The sequence below is a fragment of the Eutrigla gurnardus genome (assembly GCF_963514095.1).
Source record: "Eutrigla gurnardus genome assembly, chromosome: 6".
NCBI lineage: Eukaryota > Metazoa > Chordata > Actinopteri > Perciformes > Triglidae > Eutrigla > Eutrigla gurnardus.
The window spans coordinates 18457899-18482969 of NC_139920.1; the positions used below are offsets into that span (position 1 = coordinate 18457899).

At 40.6% G+C, this 25071-nt stretch overlaps 1 protein-coding gene across 8 annotated transcripts in view; it reads right to left on the minus strand.

Moving 5' to 3' along the window:
- The window catches only part of LOC311015311 (3',5'-cyclic-AMP phosphodiesterase 4C-like), an 82140-nt gene that overhangs the window by 19686 nt on the left and 37383 nt on the right, over positions 1-25071 (minus strand). Inside the window, exon 1 of one of the 8 annotated variants that reach the window (XM_084012448.1) lies at positions 20700-21247. The exons of 6 other annotated variants lie outside the window; for them this stretch is intronic. In XM_084012448.1, coding sequence (XP_083868574.1) covers positions 20700-20776 — 77 coding nt within the window. In that variant the 5' untranslated portion in view covers positions 20777-21247. Of the gene's footprint in view, positions 1-10779; positions 10940-20699; positions 21248-25071 lie in introns of those variants that run through there. One more of the 8 variants, XM_084012447.1, reaches the window with a different exon arrangement.

Genomic DNA, 25071 nt, shown 5'->3' on the forward strand with positions numbered 1-25071 from the left:
TATCTTCACTTTGACTAAAGATGAACGAAAGGGATTAACTGTAACACCACAGTGAACTTTTACACATACAGACACCATGTGAGTCTATAAACGTCCCTGTACTAAAGCTGCTGAATAAACATTTGTAATCCAAGGTGGATAATGTGTCATTCTTAATAAGTTTTTTCTTAGGGTTAGCCTAGAGAACTGCACAAAAAGTTAAGTCCAGTGCTCATGGGAACCTGGACTGGGTGATTTAAGGAACATTCTGTTATGTATGTGAGTGATACAGAAAACAATTATCAAAGCCAGATGTTATCTGATGGGGAATGGGGATGACACAAATCTAGGGCAAAGGTCAACCCACACACTTATACACACATGCTCCCTCCTGTTTTCTTTCCTTGTAGCGTGGGAAATGGCCGAGGGACTGAAAGCATCACACCAGGAAGGGACGAGAGGTGAGGAGGAGAGGAAGAAAACAGACCAGGGAACACTTTATGAATGTGTGTGTGTGTGTGTGTGTGTGTGTGTGTGTGTGGGGAGGGGGAGTTCAGGGAGTAAAGAAGGTTTGTTTGCTTTACACCTCAAACCTATTGTACATTTGATCTGAAAGCAGCAGAAAAATAACTTCCTCGTTTCCCCCTCATCCGGATCTTTCCTTTCACTGTCACTGTGTGGGGTTTGTAGGCCGCACTCTTATATACTCTTCACAGCACACAGAGAGCAGGCAGCAGAACAGGAGAATTCATGGACACCCACATCTGTGCAGATCAAGAAAGACTATTGGTTCAAAGACCATGAACAGCATCTCCTGCTCCCTCATATCCAGTGATCACTCTTTGTAATTAAGGCTTAAAAATGTCCAAAATTATAAAAAATAAAAAAAAACACTCAAACAACAGACACATCCTTCAGATCAGAAACTGATAGAATTCCAAAAGATAAATGTACAGCACAAGAAAAAGTATAGCGGTTTGTTTTCCAGCATTGCAGCAAAGACAATGTGTTGAGCATGCTCACCTCTAGAATCCAGTCACTGCACTTCCTCGCCTCATTTAAGCTAATTATAACACAACATGAAATACAGCGAAAGACAACACAAAGCAAACGTGCAGGGTTTTTATTTTTAGAAAAAATATGTCCACTGTCATATACAACCATAATGGAGTGAAACCGAGTGCCACACCTCCACCAAGAGCCCTTTGCTTTTTCCATCCACCTGACCAGCCACTGTGGATCGTTGTCCAGAGTAAATACTCTATGTCCAACATCAACATCTGATCTCAGAGCAGCTCATGTCTCTCTAAATATAGTCAAGGGGAGGAGAAGGTTGCACAGAGTCAAGCCAGCTGCTGTTATTATTTTTCGGAATGACCTTTGACCGACAGGGAGAGGAAAACAGCAGAACTCTGTTTGGATTGCTGCCATAAGAGAGAAAGGAAGAAAGACGGTGAGATAAAAATGGTGGGAGGCTGAACGTTACAGGCCTTGATCCATATTAGATGCTGTGTGCATCCTGTACATACTGTAATTGTCATTACTGAATATTGTAGATGGTGAGTGTCTGCTATATTTGTTTGACTAAAGTATGCATGCAGATGATGTAGTTGTGCATTTATTAAGCGTTTCCACCATAGTTTTATCATTATCTTGATTGCTGTCATAGTTTTGGGGCCAATGGTATATTAACAGCCTTTTTTGTTGTTGTTCTACTTCAGGTATACCTTCTGATAACTCACGGCACAGGCATGAACTTTTTACTTTTAATTGTACATGCACTGTAGAGTAGATAGCAGGAAAAACCTTTTGTAGTTGTAATGTTGTCGTTTGGCCAAAATACTTTTACAGTTGTTTGCTGTCTCTGGTGTTTGAATTGTGGTACTGCGGATAAAGAATACTCTGCCCATGAACAAACATACAGAACCAATGGCTATTTTTTATCAGCCTGGCCCTTTAAATATGAATGTGACTTGGGTAGTGTTCAAGTGGTTAAATTGCAGTGCAGGGCACCTCAAAGGTTGATTCACTCCTCCGGAGGGCATTGATTGTGAAGTCTATGTGCAGTGATTGGCTCTGTCCGTCCAGCAGGGTAGAAATCCATACAGTGGCTGATCAGCATTAACATCATTAGAAACTGGTTTGGAGGGTAACACACTGGGCCAGATCCACCCAAACCACACACACACACACACACACACACACACACACACACACAAACACACACACAGAGGCAGGGAGTGTGTGATTATAGCCCCAGCAGTAGAGATCTAGATTTGGCTCCAGAATCGACCTGAAAATCGAACAACCTTACATCACATTGGTGCGCAACTGGACAGGCTGGTTAAGGGCACGAACACACACACACACACACACACACACTGCCCAGCAACAGGCCATGCAGAGTGCTCCTCTAATCATGTTCATATGGTACTAATTGGCGCCTTTTGGTATACAGTGATCGAGTCCGGCGGTAAGGCAGGAGTGTGCCACTTCCTCCACTAATTAGCCGAGGGCAAACCAGCAGCAGCCAATAGCATTGCTGATCAGCACGACATAACAAGATGGAGACAACAGCGACAGTGTGTTTTCTCCCAGTCTTTCTATGCCTTTTTTGTCTTAATTGTTTCTACGTGCTGACGTCATGTTACGTTTATTTATTACTATCATTAACAATAGTAGGATGGGTTAGATTATTACCAAATAGAAAACTTACAAACAAATTAAAGAGAATAATCTATTTGTATGTACATTTTATTGGAATTGGTTTTCTTTTTGAATGCCATTACGATATTTATTCAAAATAGTTTCTGCTGTCAGGTGAATTTATTCAGTCACTGCAGATCGACAACTCAGTGTTTAAAGCCTAATGTTACATTGAAATGATCCCAATGAGTTCCAGTAAGGCATACAAACCCCCCCCCCCCCCCCAAAATAACACTGATATTGGATCAGTTCTTATCATTACTTGGTACCAGCAGAGTTGAAATATCGGAAGTGGTACCGGAGGAGAAAAGGTGTGATGAGTGTATTCCTGTATTTTAGATAATACAACATATTGTTGAGCATAAATAACTTCACATTATAAATACACACTTAACACCAAATATTATCAGATGTCCTTGATAGTCATAGCAACAATTCTTTCACAATATTCATGTGTTGTGTAGCATAAAGTGATGGCAGCATCTTTGAAGCACGCACATAAAAACACACCATATTGTCATATCACTGCAATCTTGATATATACAAAATAAAATTGTTTGATAGGCATTTCCCTACCTGCCATCCTGCTGTGAAGGCAGAGCCCAGAAGTCTGAGCAGGGGATCAAGTTCACCTGTGGCAAACTGCACCAGAGCAGGCTGCATTATGCCTTATTTCCTCATTACGTAAAAGTCCAGCAACCACATTATTCGCCAATCCAGCAGCAAATTAATAAAACAGATCTCATCTTTGTGAAATGTCCATCTGTCCCTGCGTTTATCATCATTCCTGGTGTCACGGAGATGTCAGAATAACATTCGTTCCACTATTCTAGCAGGGATGTTCTGCACAAGAACACACTCAGTCACAGACACAGACACACTCGTCCCCTGACGTCAGTTTTGGTTTCATGGCTGTCACTGCAATGTCAATCGACCGGCTCTCAGGCCTGCAATTACTCCAGGCCCAATGCTCGGCTTGCTGCTCTTGTTTTTCCAACAAATAAGACACATCAACATAAATTATGCTATAAAACACAGCAAAAAAGATACAAGCTGGAAACTAGCTGGCTGAGCTTGCGGACGCATTGGGATTTCTGTCGAGGCGTGTTTGTTGTAGGAACACAGAGGAGTGACTACTCCTGTGGTTCAGCGGGTTGAGGCGTCAGCCATGAATTGCGTGAACAATTTGGGATCAAATCCAGTGAAGAGCCACTGACACATCAAGAGAATTCCCGTAAGCCCTCACCCAGGGTCAAAATTCCTCGTCATAAAAGTGCAAGACTATGTGAGCTGAGTAAATTAGGCATGATGGAAAGAGGAATAATAATGATGTGAAGATCTCTGCTGTTAAACTGTTAAACCCTGACAACAAAAACCCTAGAGCGGAAAAACGGGAGGGATATATGACATCACTTGCCACAGCTGTGGGGAACACTCTGTGAAATAGCAAGGATCCTGGGCTAGAGACTGAATGAACAGTCATAGTCAACAGAACAATGTCAATAACAACTGAAGTTGAACATCGGACAAAAACGTCACAGAATTGACTGGGAGAAGGTGAAAGGAATCGATCAGGAGATAGCTGCAGAAAGATCAACAAGGTAATTTATATCCGACGGCGGACACCATATTTGAACAGTTAACACATGAACAAAATGGTTCATACTTAGTCCCATACTTTTGATGAAACCTGAGCAAATTCCATCCTCTGAGTGGGAGTTTGGAAAAAGAAATCTTAACTGGAGGTCCACTTTTATCTGACTACATCATAACCACATCTCAAAGTATATAATAAATATGTGGGCAGGTTAATATCTTTCCAGCCTTTGGCACCAATTTATCCAATTCACTGACTATGACCTGCTAGATAACATGATCTTCTACTGTTTTTATAATCCCATTGATTTAAACCAATGATGAAACCAATAATTCAAAGAAGAAAAACTCCAGCAACACGTGCAGTATAAATACCAACTTTAAGTTGTTTAAACTACAAGTACTTCCTGGAGCTTTGACCTCTTCAGACTATTCCCCTTCTCCATGCACCTTGGAAGTACAGTAGGTGAAGTTAAGCCATTAAACCCCACTGTATTTCTACTGTAGCACTCAGCCTGTCCTCCAGGCGCTGAGGGGAAACACTTTCATTTAGCATATAACCAAATTTATTACATAAACCCCGGTTTTGGCAGATTGTGGAGCCGTCTTGAGATTGGCCACCCCACTGAATCAGTGAAGTGTAGAATTCAGTGTAGGGAGCAACGACCGCCTTAATCAAACCCATCAGATAAGGTATGTCTGTGACAAGCATGGAAATAATCAGATGGTGCTGGAGTCTGTGAAGGGAGAAATCCATCGACACCGGTGAGTAAACCTTGACCAGCTGCATAATGAGACCACGGAGACTGTAAGCTGCTACTCATAGGTGTTTCACACTCACACAACTAATGTTACTTTCCGTTTACATTATGTTGCAACATGCTTGCAGCTCGCTGCGTCCTTTGACCTCATGTAGAGCGAGCTGTTTGTCACGTCCCAGTGTGCTGACACAGGCTAAGGCTGGCCAACCTGCTGTGACACCAAGGGTCAGATCTCATTTCAACTACATGAGTTGAACTGTCATATGGCTCAAATGTTAGCTTCAATTAAATATCAGTTACTGCTGTCCTAATCTGACCAAGGGTTTTATGATGAGGTTTCTGTCGGGCCAGAGCCACAGAAACACAATTTATTCACTCAATTGTTCATAATGCTGTGTCAAATTAATTCTCTATAAGAAGGCAGAGATGCGCCTCCAGCATTTGCTAATAGTCCGAGGGAGTCAACAGTTGTTGGGAGTTGTTCTGCTTTGAAAAGCTGCTAGCCCTAAACCAGTTTCATCAGTGTGATTTAGATTTGTTTTGTGGTTCCAGGCTATGAGAATGTTATTGTCAAGACAGGAGTTTCCATGTATATCTAAGTCTAAAAGAATGAGCACAATGCACCACACAGAAGAAAACAAGAGTAGCTGACCGCAGTTGTCCGCTACAGCTGAAAACATTTATATCAACACTACCATGTTTGCAGTGCTAGTATACGGCTTTCTCCTACTCAGATTTATCAATCGATATATTTTACATAAGTAGGAAAAAAAATATGAATCATAGGGATTTCACTTTGGCCATACATCAGATCTCCAACATACAATCAGGTTTGGAAAAATGGTTCCACCGCCTTCCTTTTCTAAAGGTGTACCTTTGAGTTAAGGAAAACCTGCGTATTATATACCACTTTAGATACTTTAAAAAAACAAAACAAGTGTGACAACTTCAGAATGAGGGAAAGGATCAATAAAAAGGATATAGAAGATATTAAATGGCAGCATAATATATCTGGTATCAACTATAAACGCAGTGAATAACTGCAAATGAAAACATTTAACTTTGGTTTGCGTGAGAGAAGGCAGGTGTTGCTACATAATCCAACCCTCACCAGCTCTTTAAATACTCCCATAAAGACTAAACCACACATGGATAAGACTCAGTAAAGTTCTGTGGAAGTATTATGAACTGTGCAGTTCTGTGGAAGTATTATGAACTGTGCAGTGTTCATTTCCCAAGGAGCAGCGAGCACAAGACTGCACATACACGAGACATTTTATCATGGCTGTCACCAACATGCAAAGTCCGAAACGCTTCTGATGTCAGCAACTATATCCTGTCTACTACCACCTTCAAGAAATATCACATCAGAGCTCTAATTTATTGTACTAGATTAATCTAGTACTTCAAACGCACTGAGGAACCACTATAATTCAACAGAGAAGATCGGTGAGCAGTTAGCTCCCTTTCTCACAGAATGAGTCAATGCGTACTGGGAGGTAAACCATAATGAGTAAGTCACAGCCCATCTTCGGTCCTCCTCCTCCTCCTCCTCGTCCTCATCATCATCATCTTCACTGAAGTTACAAGTCTAGTGATGAAAAGAGCAATAGTGACTGGAGTGCTCTACTGCTAAGCAAGTCAACACACCCAGGAATATCCTTTTGCTATCGGTGTTCAGTAACCCTAACAACCACAATCACAACTAACGGTCACATAACAGTGTCATACCAGGGTTTCCCAATCTAGCTATGAGTGGGTTCACATAAAACTGACGTTTTTGCAGAAAATGACCAATCATAAAATGGACAAGTCTACCGTCAGCAGAGCAAAATACTTCACAAAATCCAAACTATAATATTAGACAAAGACGTTAAACACACAATCCGGGCTCAAATCAGCACAGCTGCCAAACGCAGGCCAGCTGGCAAAAAAATCCCGGACTGTGTGAATGCATAAATGAATAGGCTTATAATATCCCTGCCCCATCAGCACACAAGTATGACTATAATTACATTTGTGTATCCATTAAAATGATGTTCTTGTGGTGTCTATGTCAAGTGTAGCCTTATTGTTTCAGCTGCAACAGATTTAGGAACAGATCAAAATGAAAAAAACATGGTAAGTACTATTTAACATGCTCTGGGTGGGTAAGGTGTGCAGTGTAAGTTATATTGGCGATGTACCTGGTTCGAAGTGAACCACTGTCGTAACCCTGAACATCCACATTGATAATGTGAGAAATGATTTGAATGTTAATACAACAAATTACCTGATAAATCATCTTTTCCTCATGAAATGAATGGAAAAATCAAAATTGCCTTAAGGCAGTACTGTACGGCTGCAAGTAAAGATTATTTCCCATAATAATAATAATCATAATTTATAGCTTAATATAAGACAGTCGCAGGACAAGTGGCGTGATGGGGACAGACAAGACAAGACAATATAATGTCTATAATGATGGGGTAGGGGATGGGGGGACGGGACAGGACACGGTGTTAGAAAGCAGGACAGAAACATAAAGGACAGGAAGTGAAAACACAAGACACGAGTTTGGCACTATAAGTAACTGAGCAGTGTGAGATAACTGAGCTTAGAAAACACAATATTATCAGGTAGTAAGTAAAGAGGAGGTGACTGAAACCTCATTACTGTAAAAGCCAAGCATCTGCGCTGACCAAAGCGAACTGTAAAAGCTGTAACTACACAAGGTAAAGCAATGACGATGGAAACAGCATGTTTCTGTAGGAATTAATGGAAACCCATGGAGCAGAGTTAAATGGATTTGGATGATTATAAAGTGCACCCGACTTTCTGACTGTGTTATTACACACATGTGGTCGATCCATCAGGCCTATAAATACATCAGACTCTGCGTTCATTAGTGATCTCCCTTTGAAGGGTTTTTAGTGGGTTGACATTATAAAGGCACTTTGATCCCCCTCCCCGCGCAACAAGGCTGATGTCGTGATGACTTTCTTGAAGGCCGGATGCAAAATGAGTCACATTTCCTTCTGTGGCCCTAAAGGCAGCAGCCACTTTCAGATATATTGTACAACTACTATAACAATTAAAGTGTGCGCATTTGTGCGTATGGGTGTTTGTGTATGTGTTGCGATTGATTATTTATTGATGAAGCAGCATTACAGGAGAACATCTACAGGTTTAATTTTACATTAATGTTATGTATCTTATAGAAATACAATACTCTCACCTTCGCACATACAGTCAGAACCCGGACTGTATGCACACGTAAAATTTAAAATTTGTGAGTGTACCATGTGTGTGTCTGCATTCTTTGGGGAAACTGCCTAACGGCGTTTTTACACCGCCGTAATCACGGAAAGGAGAGCCCTCGATAGGCTGCAATCGCACCATTTATAAAGAACTTTAGTTTGCGGCGTAACGGTTTACAGAGACGTCCCGGCTTTGTGGAACCAGAGAGGCCGTGACGTGTAACACGTTTGTGCCAACGGCTGTGTGACATTAAATCATGCACGTTTGTATAACACACAGCAGAGATCTTCAACAGGGGGTCCGTGACACCTAGGGGGGTCTGCAGTTACAGCATGGGGTCCCCGAAATGATTTGATCCCAACTTTTATTTCTTCCAAAAATGTAAATGTCCATTAAGGTGAATACAACAAGCAAATATAAATCTTCCTATTTATTCTTCTATATTCTATTATGTTATGATGTGAAACTGTGATGTGATGAAATGCCAATATAGAATTAAATATGTTCTGTAAATATATGAATCTGTCAACAATTATTATTTTAACGGCTTAGCATTGTAAATACATCATTACAAAGTACTTTTATACATGGCACTATAAGCTGCACTACACATTATTATTGACCAGTTTAATAAGCAACACAATTGTATACGATATGTAATAGGGGTCCCTCCACCGTGTCACTATAGGCCTAGGGGTCCTTGGCCTGAAAAACGTTGAAGAACTCTGACATGCAGCATGTTGATGCAGACAATGGCGGCCTCGTGCGAGCAACTACCGGCTTTTTATCTTCTCCAGATCAACGTTCGGAGCTTGTTAAAGCCTCCGATGGCAGGTCGCGCATCGCCCATGTAACACATATTCAAAACGCCACTGTCTGCTCCGGTTTCCCGGCTCGCAGCGTTCACAAAGAGGCCACTCACTCCCTTCACCTCTGCTGCAGCTCTGGCACGACCCCCGTTGGCGTATCAGAGGCGCAAGGATTCTGATACGGAAAAAGGAGTGATACTCTCGCAACAAAAGTGTTGGTGTAAAAGGGGCCTAAGTGTGTGACACACAAGCACACAAAGATGTTGAGTATCTCGGGCGTCTCACTGGCAATACAAGAATAAATATTTCACTGTATTTTGTTACAAGTTACCAGTATGCACTAATTAATGATTCAAAACTGTTAAAACTTCAAGCCCCCCCCACTCCCACTCACACACACACACACACACACACACACACACACACACACACACACACACACACACACACACACACACACACACACACACAATCAGAAGATATCATTCAGATCTCCCTGTAGGACCACATGATCTGACTCACCATTACACTAATAAAGCACTTAAACAATCAAACACAAACTCGGGTCATTTGTAAAGACTGAGCTCGGCTCCACTGGCCTGTGGGTGTTATTTTGACACCCTGGATAAAACTGATTTAGCTATGACGAGTAAAATGTACAGAATATGTTCAATCTGTTACCTGCACGTTGCAGACTCTGACCTTTGACCTTCTTACGTCTGACTAATTTTGACAATAATGGAAAAGAGATTTGATCTTCTTTCTGATGTTACTAATCAATCTGGATTAAAGGCAGGAAAATCAATGACATTTAACTGTGTAAATTCATTCTGCATGCTTGTGAGCATGCAGAATTTTTTTTAGAATGTTAAAAATATCAAATAGGTCCCTGTAAACTCACCACTGAGAAGCACAGACAAACGATGGCTGTAGGGATATTTCAGGAGATTAAATGAAAAAATACTATGAAGTACACCGAGATCACTTTAAACTTTGAGTAGCACAGACTCAATGTACTGTGAGTCAAGTATGAACGATCGTAATATCATGAGATGGTAATACAAATACAACGTCTCTGTGAATGTTACATGCTGAGCAACACTGGACCATTATAAATCTCATTTGGAATATTACAGGAATATTCCTTTTTAGAGCCAGACAGACCAGAATTATGGAACAAGGGTGACTACAAGAATATTATTATGCAACCATACAGTAGAAGTCAGATGTTTCCACTGAATAAAAAAAAATCACGATTTTCTAATTTAGCTCAGATCAGTATCAGATCAAGCACCAAGAAGCCCTGAAGCAATACGTTCATACACATAATATGTGCTTTTATAAATAAAATATAAAAGATATGCCAGTATACATTTCATTAGTATTATGAGTTGCAGGGCTATAGAATGAATTGGAATGACTTGTAGGCTTTCATGATATGACCAAAGGATATAAAGACTATTAATTATCATAAAAAACACTATATATCACTACTGAATATAACACAAAAAGTGTCAATAATAAGGTTATATCATTAATAATACAGTAAAGTTATAGAGATCATGTATCATAGCTTATTGAAGTGATCAGCTGAAGAATTATGACATTTTGTTTAAAAAAGGAAATGACAGCTGTGTTTTTAGAGCTGTGCAAGTACAACATCTGGATTAAAACCACATCTGGCCTACCGCCTGCGTTTCTGCACAATGTCGATGGGCCGGTTGACAGCGCACGGCGAGCCGCAGATATTCCCATTCCTCACTTTGAAATAGCGATCCTGGACCGAGGGGGCCAGATACACACAATTGGTTGGTAAACTCATGTTTGTGGTTGTTTTTGTCTCCCTCCTGCTTTGTTCTCCACTAATCCTCCTCTTCCCCCTTCTCCAGGCGCTCCTCTACTCCTCGGCTGTGGGGCACTCTCTCCTTTCCCTCCACACCACACCAGGTTTCCATTGAGGCGCAGACAGATGGAGGAAAGCCCTCCTCGCCGTGTTTCAGCAGCATGCCTCCGGTCCCGAAACAAGTCGTGGGTGAAAAGAAGGAAGAGGGGATCAAAGCAGGGTGGGCTTTAGAGAGTCATTTCCTCAGTGCTGCTGTTTCATGCGGTTTGGAGAGCTGAACACGGAGAGCTAAGGCTTGCTCGTTTCAAATCCACATTGAGGAGTTCAGCGCTGAACTCTCTCTCTCTTCTCTGGAGATACACTCCTCCCTTCTTCCCTCCCTCTGTCTCTCTATGGCTCTCTCTGTCTACACATGGCCCACTGAGGCTTTAAAAAAGACATGAAGTATGAGTGAGTGTATGTGCAGCATGTGTGTGAGTGAGTGACATAGAGGGGGGGGCGTCGTAGTAGTTGCATCACGTGTATGGGTGTGTGTAGAATGAGTTTTTGCAGTGTGTGTGAGAGTGAGAGAGAGAGAGAGAGAGAGAGAGAGAGAGAGAGAGAGAAAAGAGGGAGAGATCATGTATATGTACAGTATGTGGTGGGGTGTATGTGTGCAGTGCATGTTTCAGAAACCAGCACCTCACAACAGGGAAACTCTGATGCAGCCTCCTACAGATATTTGAACTGTTTACAGGCTCAGCACACACAAACACACACACACACACACCACACACACAAACACACACACACACACACACGCGCGTGTGTGTATAGTAAGAAAGGATAAAATACATGCAGAGGGCAGGATCTCTGCAGATACAGACACCGCCACACACGTCTAGTGGGTCATAAGTGACAATTGAGAGGGATTATTGTATCAGTCTATATAGTGGTTTTACTCAAGTTCTGGCGTATTATACCTTTAACACTCTAATACTCAATCAGCTTCATATCAATCCTACGAAAAATTGTTCATGCATTCCCATAGTTTTATGTTGTTGTGTTCTTATTGATGGTTTTAGAACTGCACCATACGCAGTACATTTTTAGCAGCAGGTTTAAATGTATTATTCTGTAACCTGCAGTGTACTCAAGCAGAGGAACACCGGCCAGTTTCCCCAGCTAATGAGTGATGGACTTATTGGACCTGATGATCTCACCAACTGACTGTCTCGCTGCTGTCGACATCACAGGCAAATATTTGTCTTTTAAGAAACAAGCGACCAAGTTGGACATATTGGCAGGCCCATGAACGTGTGAGTGAGTGAGGCTAAGAAGTCTTTTTTCTTTTGTTTCATTTTTTCCTACTCTGCTTATTCAAGTAAATGTGTTATATTAACATGCAAGATCTAACGTTGAATATTCTCAGTATAGACCAGCAACATGCTATGAGGCATCTCCTAAGCTACTACCATGCAGACGTGACCTACACACTGAATTTGATCTTATTACTACAAATCATTTTGTGTGGCTTCTTTTGTGCTCTCGCAGGGTAAGATTATAATTAGGGAGACAAAGCAACTTAGATGACATGCAGTGTTGCTTATACTGCAGGCCAAGAACTCCTCAGACACGCTGGTCACCCTAAAGACATAAATTATCTTTTCAAAAGGTTTGCTAATAACTTTAATGTCTTGAGATCTCCATTTATACCATGGAGCTACTGAGGCTCTGGACTCCTGCACCCCTCTGTAAGTACTTTGGGAAAGTAAATTCAAACTGCTTGACTCAATAGAATTGTATTTACTTAATCCCTTCTCTCACATTTGTATTATTCTTGTTAAATAAATAAATAATTAATTAATAATAGCACGGTGTTGTAAGACATTGGAAACATCGAATGGCAGGGAAAAGTAGTCAAACAATGTCCTCATCTGCTTTCCATATTTGTCTATAAACTCTTATGATGAACTACTCTGTGTTCAGTTTGACTGTATTCTGCCCACTATCTCACCTACATCATCTGGGGTATAAACTCAAACCACATTTTCCCTGTTAACTAACCACAACAGTCTTTTATAACGTCCAGATCACTGTGAATACTGCACCGACATTCAACAACTTGAATGTCTTCACTTGAGGGAAGCAACTGTCTCCCAAACCAAAAGGGGAAATCCACTGTTTATTGGCCTGATGCTGAACCTCATCTGAGCCACTTTACAGTCAGCTGAAATCTGCCCCTGAACACACTGTCAGTCACAGTTCAATGAAGCCAGCAGAACTGCATCATGTGCAAATACCTCCAGTACCCCATATCCCTGCAGCACGCTAGACACGACACCCTGAGGACACAACAGCACAGCTTCTCCAAAACCACACATTTAGGCTTCTTTTTCCTTTCCCAAGAATAAAGAGCTGACCCCCTTTCACAACCAGGAAAGAATCAGCATAGCATCTCAGATTCACTAGTCATGCTTTCTAGCACCCGACGGAGGCCGAGCAGTATAATACCTCAATAGTTGGAGAAACCCCTCCAGCCCACCATGGCCTCTGCCTCCACCTGCCGCTTACTTATGTGCACATAGTGGTGACCGTCCATTGTGTTTATCTGGCCCACCACTTTGCCAAGGATATTGATTCAGAAAGGTTGTTGCTTTGCTCCCAGAATGCTTCCCTGCATGGGACCATGTTGCCTTGGTGAGACCTTTACAGGAGTTACTTGACAACACATGCAAACCCTTGATTAATGAAAGTCTCTTTTTGAGATTGAAATTTGCCTCTTGTTATCCATCCTCGATCCAATTCTTGTACAAACAGTTCTGACTTGGGTTCAAAATCATGCAATAATTATATTAGCTCAATTATTCACAGGGCTCAACACAGACAGATAGAGGAAGCAAGAACTTGCAATAGTTTGCCTGCAACCACAACGTCTTCTTTGTGTCCATTTTTAATACCAAGAACCATGGAAGGAATACATATTTCATTTTTCATACAACAACACAGCAAGTCATTGACCATGTTTTGATTTTTGTCTTAGTTACACTCAACTGAAAGCCTGTACCCCTCCCACCAATGCTCTCCTCCCTCCTTGTGCAACGTGCTTGAGGAACATGTTGGACCTCAAAACAGATGCCGGGTGGAGGTTTGCTGAGAATGAGGTGTGTGTGAGGCCGCTGTGTAACCAAATCCACCTGCCAAATTACTTCTACAGTCCAGCTGGCTGCTGGCTCCCATGACAACATAACGTTGGGTAATGAGAATAAGCTGCCAGGGGGGAGTGTCATGCATGCATGTGCATGAGTGTGTTTGGGAGTGTGTGGAAGTGCACTTCTAGGTGTTTGTGTGCATCTGTACCATGATTTTAGTGAAACACAGTATCAAAGTTATAACAAACGTATATCAGTCAGTCTGTTAATTATATAATAGACAGCGTAACTAGCAACTCATTTCCTCGACATGTGCACTCTTTTACATCTTATTTGCATATGATACATGTTTTGCATCTTACAACTTCACAGACAGCTTCATTGTTGATAAACTTTGCATTCTGTTGCAGCTTCTTAGGGAGCATAAGCATGAGGCAATAGGCCTTCAGGCTCTGGGCCTCAAAAGCTATAACAGATGAAGAAGATCATAGTGTTGTCAGAATTGTTTATGCATTCTACTAACTGATGGCACTCTCTGTTAGACTTTCTTATTTTATTTCCCCTGGCTAATAAACAATAAATCCCCGGTACAACCACATACACATGCAAAATAACACCAATATAACTTAGACAGAAATCACTACAATGAACATGTGTTTAACTATACTGAGAGTAAAAATAGATGTAGCATGTTTTTTTTAATATCTAATCAAAAGTCTGAACATGTTTATCAAGGAATAAAAATGTTGAAAAAATTGTCCATCCATCCCATCCATTATCTATACCCCACTTATCCTTTTAGAGGTTTGAGGACACCTTGAGGCAATCCCAGCTCAATATTGTGTCCAGTACATTCTGTCTTAATCACAATGCATATCCTTTCAGTTATGTTTCACAGTATTTCATTTTCCATTTAAAGACAATAATATATCCTAGAGACTCTGAAAAAGCATGCTGCGTTGTCACTGCCCTGGTAAAACTTTGTCTGCAAATGCATGTGATGCATTTACTGTAGTACATTTTTGACATCAGAGAACGACTTGCACCATCTAGTGGAGACATTTTTATGCAGACACATTGACAAGAGTGCAGTGAATTGCAGCCATGCAGTCTGCTTCAGCTGTTGTGGCTGATTTCAATAGGTAACATCCCTTCAACCAAACAGGAGAAGTCTATTAAAGAGGCACTTTAGTCAGAATGAAAATTTACATTAATGCCACAGAATGACAACAAGATCATAGTGTCGTTGAGGTCACTAATTAAAATACAGTGTGAAGAGACAGTCACACATAATCTGACTTTTCCAATTATGGATTATTGCTGCTTTTACACGCAGTCCTCTGATGCATGTCTAATTTCTGGAAATGGCTGGTGCTTAGTTATTGCTCATATTTATATCCTCCTGCAGGGTTGAAGTCACACCGCTTCTTCTGAACCTCCTAAAAAACGCACACAAAACACACAAGCTGCAGTTGCAGTTGACCACACTGTGTTAATTAAGAGGGTAGTGTCTCTTCATTTGTTTGTTTTTTTGGTTTAAGTCTTTATTTGTCCAAGATAAAATGACCAAGCATTCCTGCAAGACCCTCATAATCACTGAGTTCACACAAAGTTAAACTGTTTTAACTAGGACATCAGAGAATCGGAGAATGTTGATTTAGCCTGTGTTAAGACTCAGTGCTGCTGGTTCAGTCTGCTGGAAGATAGTCTGACTATCCAGCAGAGGTCACTCTGTGCTCAGAAACCACTGTATATTTACACACAGTGAAATGCACATCCACAGAAACAAGCCAAGGCACTTATTATTAGATAACAATAGAAATGGCAAGAACTTTAAAGGCTCGATACCACTGCCACAAATATCACTAAGATCTTGTGAGTTCCCTGATATTTGGCAATTTCATCACTGAAAATATGGTATTGAAAAAGTGGGATAATGTGAAAGATAAAAATAAAACCTCTCTCCAAAGACACACCTTTTCCATAATTAAACCGTAAACCACATATCAACTTCAAGAACAAACCCACTCAAAACCTCTCTCAACTGATTTTTCAAACCAATGCTAAAACACAACACCTAATTTGGCAACATGACCTCAAAGTGCGAACACCAATTCTCTGGTGGAACAATCAATGCAGATTTTGGGTGTCTGTGGCAGGGTGTGTGTGTGTGTGTGTGTGTGTGACAGAGAGAGAGAGAGAGAGAGAGAGAGAGAGAGAGAGAGAGAGAGAGAGAGAGAGAGAGAAATGAGAAACACATGTCACATTCACGTGTTATGTGCAGCCAGGGTGGCGGGGCTGAGGAACTATTCCAGGCTTAGGGGTTTTATTTTTGCAGCCACCCCCACTCTACTCGCCATGGCCGTACTGGGTCAGAAACAAATCTCCTACTGGGAATGCACTATATGATATATTGGGACTAATTTGGGACCAAGCAGGCCGCCTCAGTTAGGGTGATCTGAGAGTCTTAAAGAGCAACTTGTAGGAATTTTCAGCTCAAGGGAAACATGATCGTTGCAATCAGCATAATGATTTCAATAAGAAGCAATGTGTGGTTCGGTATTTATTGTTGTTCAGCAATGTATTTTTGGGAAACCCGCCAGCTGATAATGGCTGACTTTGTAATGTTAGCATGCATTAGCATTGTATTTAGTAAAACTACCAATAAGGCATAGCCCATTGCCTTTGGCTCTGCACTGCACACATATGGGGGTTAAAGTTGATGACAGCATAATCACGGAAGTGTAGCACCCACCTTCCTGGTTCTCTCGTAAACACTGTTAGCTCTGCCAGCACTTTTTCACTTGCACCGTTTTGCACTGTTAGCTGTGAGCTGCTGGCTCAGCCATTGCCATATTGAGAGATGCAAAATATGAGAAAAACCACTCAGTATAATGCAAGCTGGTAACACCAACACTAATGTTAGGCTCTGTAAAGGTATCTTAAAGGCAGGGCTGCTGGTTGTTCTAATTATATATTTTGATGCATTTTGGTTATGTTCTAAAACAGGTCCAAAGAACACTTGCTGCTGCTAAGGAGAGGGACTGTGAGGACCTGAAGCTGTCCATTATTTTATTAGAGGAATGCAACACTCCAACATTTGCACTAAAGCAACTCAAGGTCAAGTCTGCAGGTCATGATGAAAAGTCAGCAGTTCCATCATGTATGAATCTAATTTTACACCTGTCATTTACATTTACATTGAGGTCATTTAGCAGACGCTTTTGTCCAAAGCGACTTACAATAAGTACATTTGTCAAAAGAAGGAAACAAAGAAACCACAACGTATCATTGCCGACAAAGTAAGAGCTAAAAATAGAACAAGTGTTAGATCCTCATCTGAATAACGTAGTACGTTAAGAGCGACAGTGCTATGATCAGAGTGCTATAGGTAAGAGTTTCAACCCAACTGACTTTTTTCCAAGACAAAGAATAATAACACAATAACAAATGACACCTGATAGTGATAACCACACATTTCCCAAAAATAAAAATGCTTTTGTTTTGCCAATCTTGGTCCAGTTCTGCTTTTGGGACCTAAAACCACTCTACACAACACATCCTGAAGTTTGCACCAAAACATACTGGGTGTTCCCCTCGCTGTACAGCAGGTAAAAATGTGTTGGCAAAGAATAAGTATGGCTAAACACTGATGCAGTTGAACAAAGCAGCTCCAATCTCCGTGATAAAAATGAGGTGAAGAGAACATAAGAAACAGTATTACACAACACATTTTCACAGCAAGCTCAAAAATAAACATAATGTTGAACACAGTTTGAACAAAAACACATCTCCTAATTCTAAAGAGAGAATGTATTGAAGGGCTGATATATCAGACTGCATTCATTTTCTAATTTGGTGTACAAAATGAACTTGGAATTATTTATTGTAGTTCAAAATTCTGCTCGCCTTCGCCCAATGTCAGCTGGGATCGGCTCCAGCCCCCCCGCCACCCTGAATACAGGATAAGCGGTAGACAATGGATGGATGGAAAATTCTGCTCTTTCAATGGTTAATGTGACTTTTTAGCCACACGGTGGCAGCATTACTCTACACAAGAAAATTTGTTATTACAAATATTCTATATGTTGTCTTTATTTCTGGGTTCATATACATTTACCAAACTGTTTTTTTCCACAGGTTTCTCTTGGCAGGCCTGCAAATCAGGGTGGCAGCTGAGAGTTTGTCAAACTAGTGATGGTGAGGTTGTCTGTTACCTACTTTGCCTTATCAACAATAATCATACTGTACCTAAACTACAATATCAACTACAATATCACTGAATATGATCTGAATAGGTGTTTCCATTCTTCAGCATATGCATCAGGCAAGCTGGGATGGAGTCTCTGAGAGAGGACTCAATCACATCACCAAAGAGTGCGGTCGGCTGGTTTCTGTTGCCTGTAACTGTCAGTTCAGACAGAGACAGTATCGAACACAATATAGTCTGTTAGCAACTGGCATTTATCTGTCAATTGAAGTAATTGTACCATGGTAATCAAGAAATTAACAGCATTGAGAAATGTTTGACATTAAAATTGCATATATAAGTTTTTTTTATCATGCTGTTAGTTGTCCGGCTCGAGCTTGAATCGGAACCCAGGGTTGAGGATGTGGCTCTGATGGAGACTAACTGAACGGGGCTTTGGGTTTCGCCCCTGAGCAGCGGAGAGATGATGTGTATTATACAATGACTTCAAGACGATTGCCTGCATTCATTGACGTATGTTTTCGAGGTTGAATGTGTGTTTAATGACACGATACAGGCCATCGGTGCCTGGATGTCAATTGTGGGTTGTATTCATTCAAACAATAAAACAGCGGTACAACAGAGCTTTCTAGTCAGTTTTGTGTCCTGTGCCAAATGTGCTAAAAGCATGTTTACAGAAATGCCTAATACCAAATGTAATTTTGTGAAATTCAAGAATCAAATATTCTATAGTTTCCCTCTTTTAATGTATGATTCTTGCTGTGGGTGATAGCAGGGAAGGTGTGGCATGTGTTTGTGGTCATGTTGGAATGTGGAATGGGAGGCTCATTCAACCAGTAGGAGAGTGGTGAGCTGGGCAGTGCCCACCAATCCCAGCCCAGTTTAAAGCTTACTGGGACTGAGGACAGGAACAGACGTCAACACACAAGCTAGAAAACACACACACATTGGCACACATTAACATGCGGACATGTATGTGCTTATAACTTGATACACACAGACACACAAAGGCAAGTATGTGTGTTTACAACAACAGGAGGAGCTATCAATTTGACAACACCCTATCTCTGCTCACATGCACATTGCATAACCACAGCATACACACTCATATACATAAATACTGTCAGAGAAAAGGGTATTTTTCACAAATAGAGGCACAAGCACTAATAAAATCCAAACATTTCCAGAAGGTTCTGCACTCACTTTAGCAGCATTTGTCTTAGAGTCATCAAGCTGAAAAAAATGTCTCTGAGAAACTTTCAGAAAAAAAAAACAGGAAGTCTGTTGAATGACATTTGCCACAAACAAAACTTGCTTCCTCTCAAAACACTGTTTGGTAAAATTCCAGCAAAAAAAAAAAACTAACAAAAAAAAAAAAGGAACAAAAAACTGTTCACGAACCAGCAAGGCACACACTGAACTGAAACCTCAGGGTGCTGAGTGACTTTGCACTACATGAGTTAATGCAACCCTTGCATTAGCATTACCTATAAAAAAAAACAAAAAAACTCATTATGACAGTTCCTGTGTGGAACATTTCCCCATCAGATCTTCTGCTACAATTTGGCTTCTTCGCTCTGATGAGCACATTCCAGTTCACTAACACATGGATAAACCAAACTCACACTAACCTGGCTTTTCTACTTCTGCTGCAATGAATACATACAAACCCATGTGAATGGTTTGTATCATTCAAGATAATTCAACCCAAATATGAAGCTACACTGTCAATGTACAGTATTTTTAAACCTCATCAGACCAACTCTGCAATTATACAACCATAGCAAGCCAGAAATGTGAATCTTTCCCTTCTCTACCATCCATCCATGTGAGGTGAACATTATAAAAAAGAGTGCTTATCAGATGGAGTAAAAAAAATGTATTATATTCTGTTGTGTGCAGAAAATGGTCCAGGTTTCTCCAATACCTTTTGTTGTGAACGCCAGTGCACCTGTAGATAAAATGACTTGCTCTATGATTCTGTAGACTGTAGTTGATGGAGGTTATTTTTAGACATCAACCTAAATAGTATTTGTACTTTTAAACATCGCATTAGTCTATGCACACATTGCCGTTTAAGTGCATGTTTAATACGATAAATATACAGTCATATATCATATATCATTCATCCACATTTTCTCACCTCATTCTTGCATATCATGTTAAGTATAAGCTTGAACAAATATATGCCAGTTCTCTCTGTCGCATTTAAATCAGAAAGTACCTCCTAATATCATGTATAATGATCAATAACAGTAAAATGACTGAATGTATTGTGTTTAAAGGTAGCCTTGTGTATTGCTGTTGCCCACACAGTTCATCTATCACTCCAGGTCTGCGAGCCACGCTTGCAGTGTGTATGAACACTCCCTCTCATGAATATGAACATTGAAAAGGAGCAGGATGCATAGTTTGATAACATACCCCAAGCACGAGTGTCTCCGACCATGTCCGAAACCAGTCGGCGCACCTCTCCTTGCCAGTCGGAGGTCTTTGTTCATTGTTCCTTGAGTTCCTGACTCATACGAGACACAGTATTAACCTGAACATCTGACCTGAGCCTCCTGTGGATTCTTGAACTTTACAACTCAGTCTGTTATTGTTCTGCCATAAACCATCAGGTTTTCTGGATTGACTCCATGAGGATTGTACTGCAATCCAACCAAAACACAAGATTCCAGGTGAGAAATTAAAAGAAAACTGTCACAGATCTGATTAATCCTCAGTGCCTCACAATGCAGGAAAAACTATTGAGGAATGTTGCAGAGTTATTCCACTGAAGTCCCAAGCAAGCCTCGACAAGGCGGACTGGAGTGTGATATTCAATTGGTCTCTCCAGAAGGAAGAAGCAGAGCTGCATTGAAGGGCTTTCCACAGCTGTCTCTCCTCTTTGTTGTTGTTGTAAACACCCAAACTAATCCAAGACACCACACTGACTACAATCCTGGAAGGGTCTTTAGTAGCACGGCTCCAAATTGTGTAAAAGATCTGAAGAGAAGTCTGAAAAACTTTCAAACTAGCTCTGTTACTCTACTACAGCCACTCGCTCTGTTTGCAGGAAAGGGGAGGGGCTGAGTTGTCACTGAAAACAGTGGTACTGCATGTAGCGTCAGCGAGGGTTGACCTCTTCGTCCAGCAATGGGAGAGCATGTTGAGTCCCATGAGGTCGCCATGGGAGCTGAGGACAGCCCACCAAGTCCTCTGGAGCTGTTGAGGAGTCTGTTTCATGTAGGATATCCAATACCAAGACAATATGCAAGAGCTCAACTTAAAAGTTTTGGCATCAACTTTAAGGCTGTTCTTGACAAATGACAAAGCATTGAGTATTGACCCTTTCTTAGCTTCAAGAGCCTGAAAATACTCCTAAATTTAGATGGTAACAGAGGAGCATATTGGTATGTCAAAGGGATATCTGACTCCACAGTGTGGCTGGCGGGTGTTTTTGTTTCTGGCAGAGCTGGCTTGGCTTAGTCTTCATTGACACGTGAGATCAACGGGCCGCCTGACCCGACACCCTCCTATGCTGCCCTGCAGCTACATAATTACAGGGGGATATTGTTAGAGTTGGTGCTGGGTAAAGTTGTGGGGGGGAGGGGGGCATACAGAGCATGCACAGATGCACAACAAAATCTGTTACATGGAAGTATGAAAAACATTTAGATTTACAAAAACTGTACTTTTTTTATGTGACAAATTATCGTACAAATTTGGGCTGCAACTATTATTTCCTAAAAAGATTAACCAACAGATCTGTTTGATTAATTGTTCAGTCAAAAACCAGTGAAATTCACATTACAAACTCTAAGAGCAGAAGATGATCTCGGTCTTTAAATGTCTCTAAATGCTTCTTTTGTGCGACCAAAACCCAAAGATTGTCAATGTTTACAATTATATATGGTGAAGAAAAGCAACAAATCCTCCATTTGAGACACTATTTTTGCTTCAAGAATGACTGATTTATCAATTTAATCAATTATCATTATCCAATAAAATATAGTAGTTGCCAAATATTTCTCTGGCAATCAATTTGATGGATCCTGATCAATCCTGATGGATCCCTTTTCAAAACCCTCAAAATGAAGAGAAGAGAACACAAGACCTACTTGAAGAGTCTGCCAGAGTTAGAAAGGTAGTAGTGTGAAGTGTGAAGATACATTTCACAACTTTTCCCCACCCATTCACTTTTCACACATTATGTGATAGCACTGTAAGTCAAAGGCAAAAACAGAATATTGCTCTAGACTACTGACTCAGAGGTGCGATTACACCCCTCCCATACATAGACATCCATCTGAAACCGCATTTCAAGCTACGGGACTCAGCAGTGAGATCTCACGAATGAAAATATTTGTTGGCATAATTGTAAATCTTCATGTGCCATTCTCGGGAGGGAATGCTAGATGTTAGTTACTGCTTTCCCAAGCAAATTCAAACCTCAGGAAAACAATCTTGAATCCCTGTATTGTCTTTTAAATCTTGGAGGGGCACTAAAACTGGTATAAACAGCACAACAGCAGGGACACGCAATACTATAGACATGAGCCATACACGTTTGTCAGCCAACATGTCACCATTGCTTACAACCGAGAGGACTGGCGATTGTGTGGGTAAAGCCTGTGTTTCAAACTGCCAACACTGAGAGTTTCAAACATTTCAGCTTCAGATAGAAGGGCACTCATTACAGTCAAAGCAACCAGGTGAACACAGCAAACTAGAACGATGATGCTGCATTTATATGAAGTATGTTGTAATAATAAAAACAATAAAAATGATACTAGAATGAATAAACAGACAGATTGGCCTAAAATGGAAGCCTTTATCTTTATGTTACTCTTCGATTTCTATTGTTTTGACACACATTTTTATTCATTTCAACTGTTGAACTGAAATATTGTTTCACTGTGCATATTTTCAAAAAATGTTTTATTAAGCTTTGGCAATACTTGTGGTAATTATACATATTTATATTTATGTTTAAGATAGTGACAAGTTTGCCTGAGTGTTTTGTTCTACATATTTGAGTTGTGCAGCATAACCCCAACGTAATTCCCTTGATCTATTTTTATGGCAAAGGTACCCAGGTTTTATGATTGCCTGATAAAGTCAGTTTAAATGCTATATTAAATAAACTTTAGAGGTTTAACTAGAGCGTTATTATAATTTATTTTCTCTATCACCAGAAATACATGGATGAATAAGCTGCTTGCTCCTTTTTTTATATGTGTTGACCTTTACTAATAGTGAATGATATATTCTATTTATTATATTGCAATATAATCTAGGTTACCCCCTTAGGAACTGAACTCCTAACCAAGGTGTTGTCACTTAAAGCTTTGCTCTGCTCAGCATACCATTAGGGACTTTCCTCCTGTTGTCACTCTTCTTTATTGCACTCGCTCTGCCAGGGAGATTTCCAGTTCTAAAATAATTGCTTGATTTTACTATTTGACACACCTGGTGACATTTGGTTCATTTTAATTGCTTTTCTCCGACAAATGACTGTGAGATTGGCAAGGGTGCTTTACTCATCAAAGTTTAATAAGAAATGTGTTGGTTGAACGGGCTCGTGCAATAACTGGATTAATGAGGAGTAATGAGAGGAAGCAAAGGAGTGTGTGGTGTCTGGTACGCTCTACGCACTTAACCAAAATAACTCTAATGCGAATGCCACAGTACATCATATTATTATATCAACATTCCTCTGGGTTTTCAAAGGTTTATTAAGACCTCTATTTTTTCCTCCCTTAGCTGTAATCTGTCGTGTGTGTACTGTATGTGAAAATGACAATAAGGAGGTTGAAACCACAGAAAAAAACAATACTACTGCTGCAAACAGCTCACAGCTACATGAAAGACATCGCTTCAGCCTCATGGCGACAGCATGTTAATAATATCAAATGGCTTAGGACAACATTGTTGAGATAGCTGTGGGAAACACTGTCATTTGTCAGTATTAAAGTCCACTCAAGAAGAAACAGCTGTCTACAAGGGCAACCGTTACTCACATCACCATACAACAATGTGATCATACCAAAAAGACCTTTTCTACAAATAATTCAATTGAAAAGCTGCTTAAAAACACCCGTCTTCACTTGTAGACCTGTAAAGTTCATGAACTAAAATACTCTTCACTGTGTGTTTACAGACGAGACATGCAGCTTTCTCTGAGTTTCCTCAAATGACCCGCAGGTCAGGTTGTGTACATGGAAAATCATTTCATACGTCACTACCTGCACAGCCTTTTCCCACGCTATCATGTTTAGTTTCTATTTCAAAAATGAGAAAACTACTTCATAAAGTCACGTTGACATCTTTACTTAACAGTCTGTAGTGAAATTACTAATAATCTCCATCCATCACACTACAGTCCTGCATATATCGTTTAACATTTGAGAAATGCAATACCAATTTAGGCCATGTTGGAACAAAATTTTATCTGCTAAATCTGTTCTGACGTAACAAAAACACATGCTGTCTATTTTCAGTCATGAGGAACAAATGGCACAGCATTAGGCATCAGCCTTGTTTACTGCCGTGAGGTGTCCATAATCCCTCTGAATTCAGCGTTGTCTCTGCTGAACAGAAACCCCAGGTAAGAGACAAGCAGTCCAGCTGCTGCTAAAGGATCTATTCTCCTCTCTATCTGACCTACGTTAGGCCTGCTGAACACAGCACCGAACACCTTAGGCACAGAACAAGACACTCTCTTTCATTGCAAGAACAACGAGGTCCATTGAGATGACAGTGGTCCCGAAGTCAACAAAATCATAATTTCCTAAAGTAACCTTCTCATCAG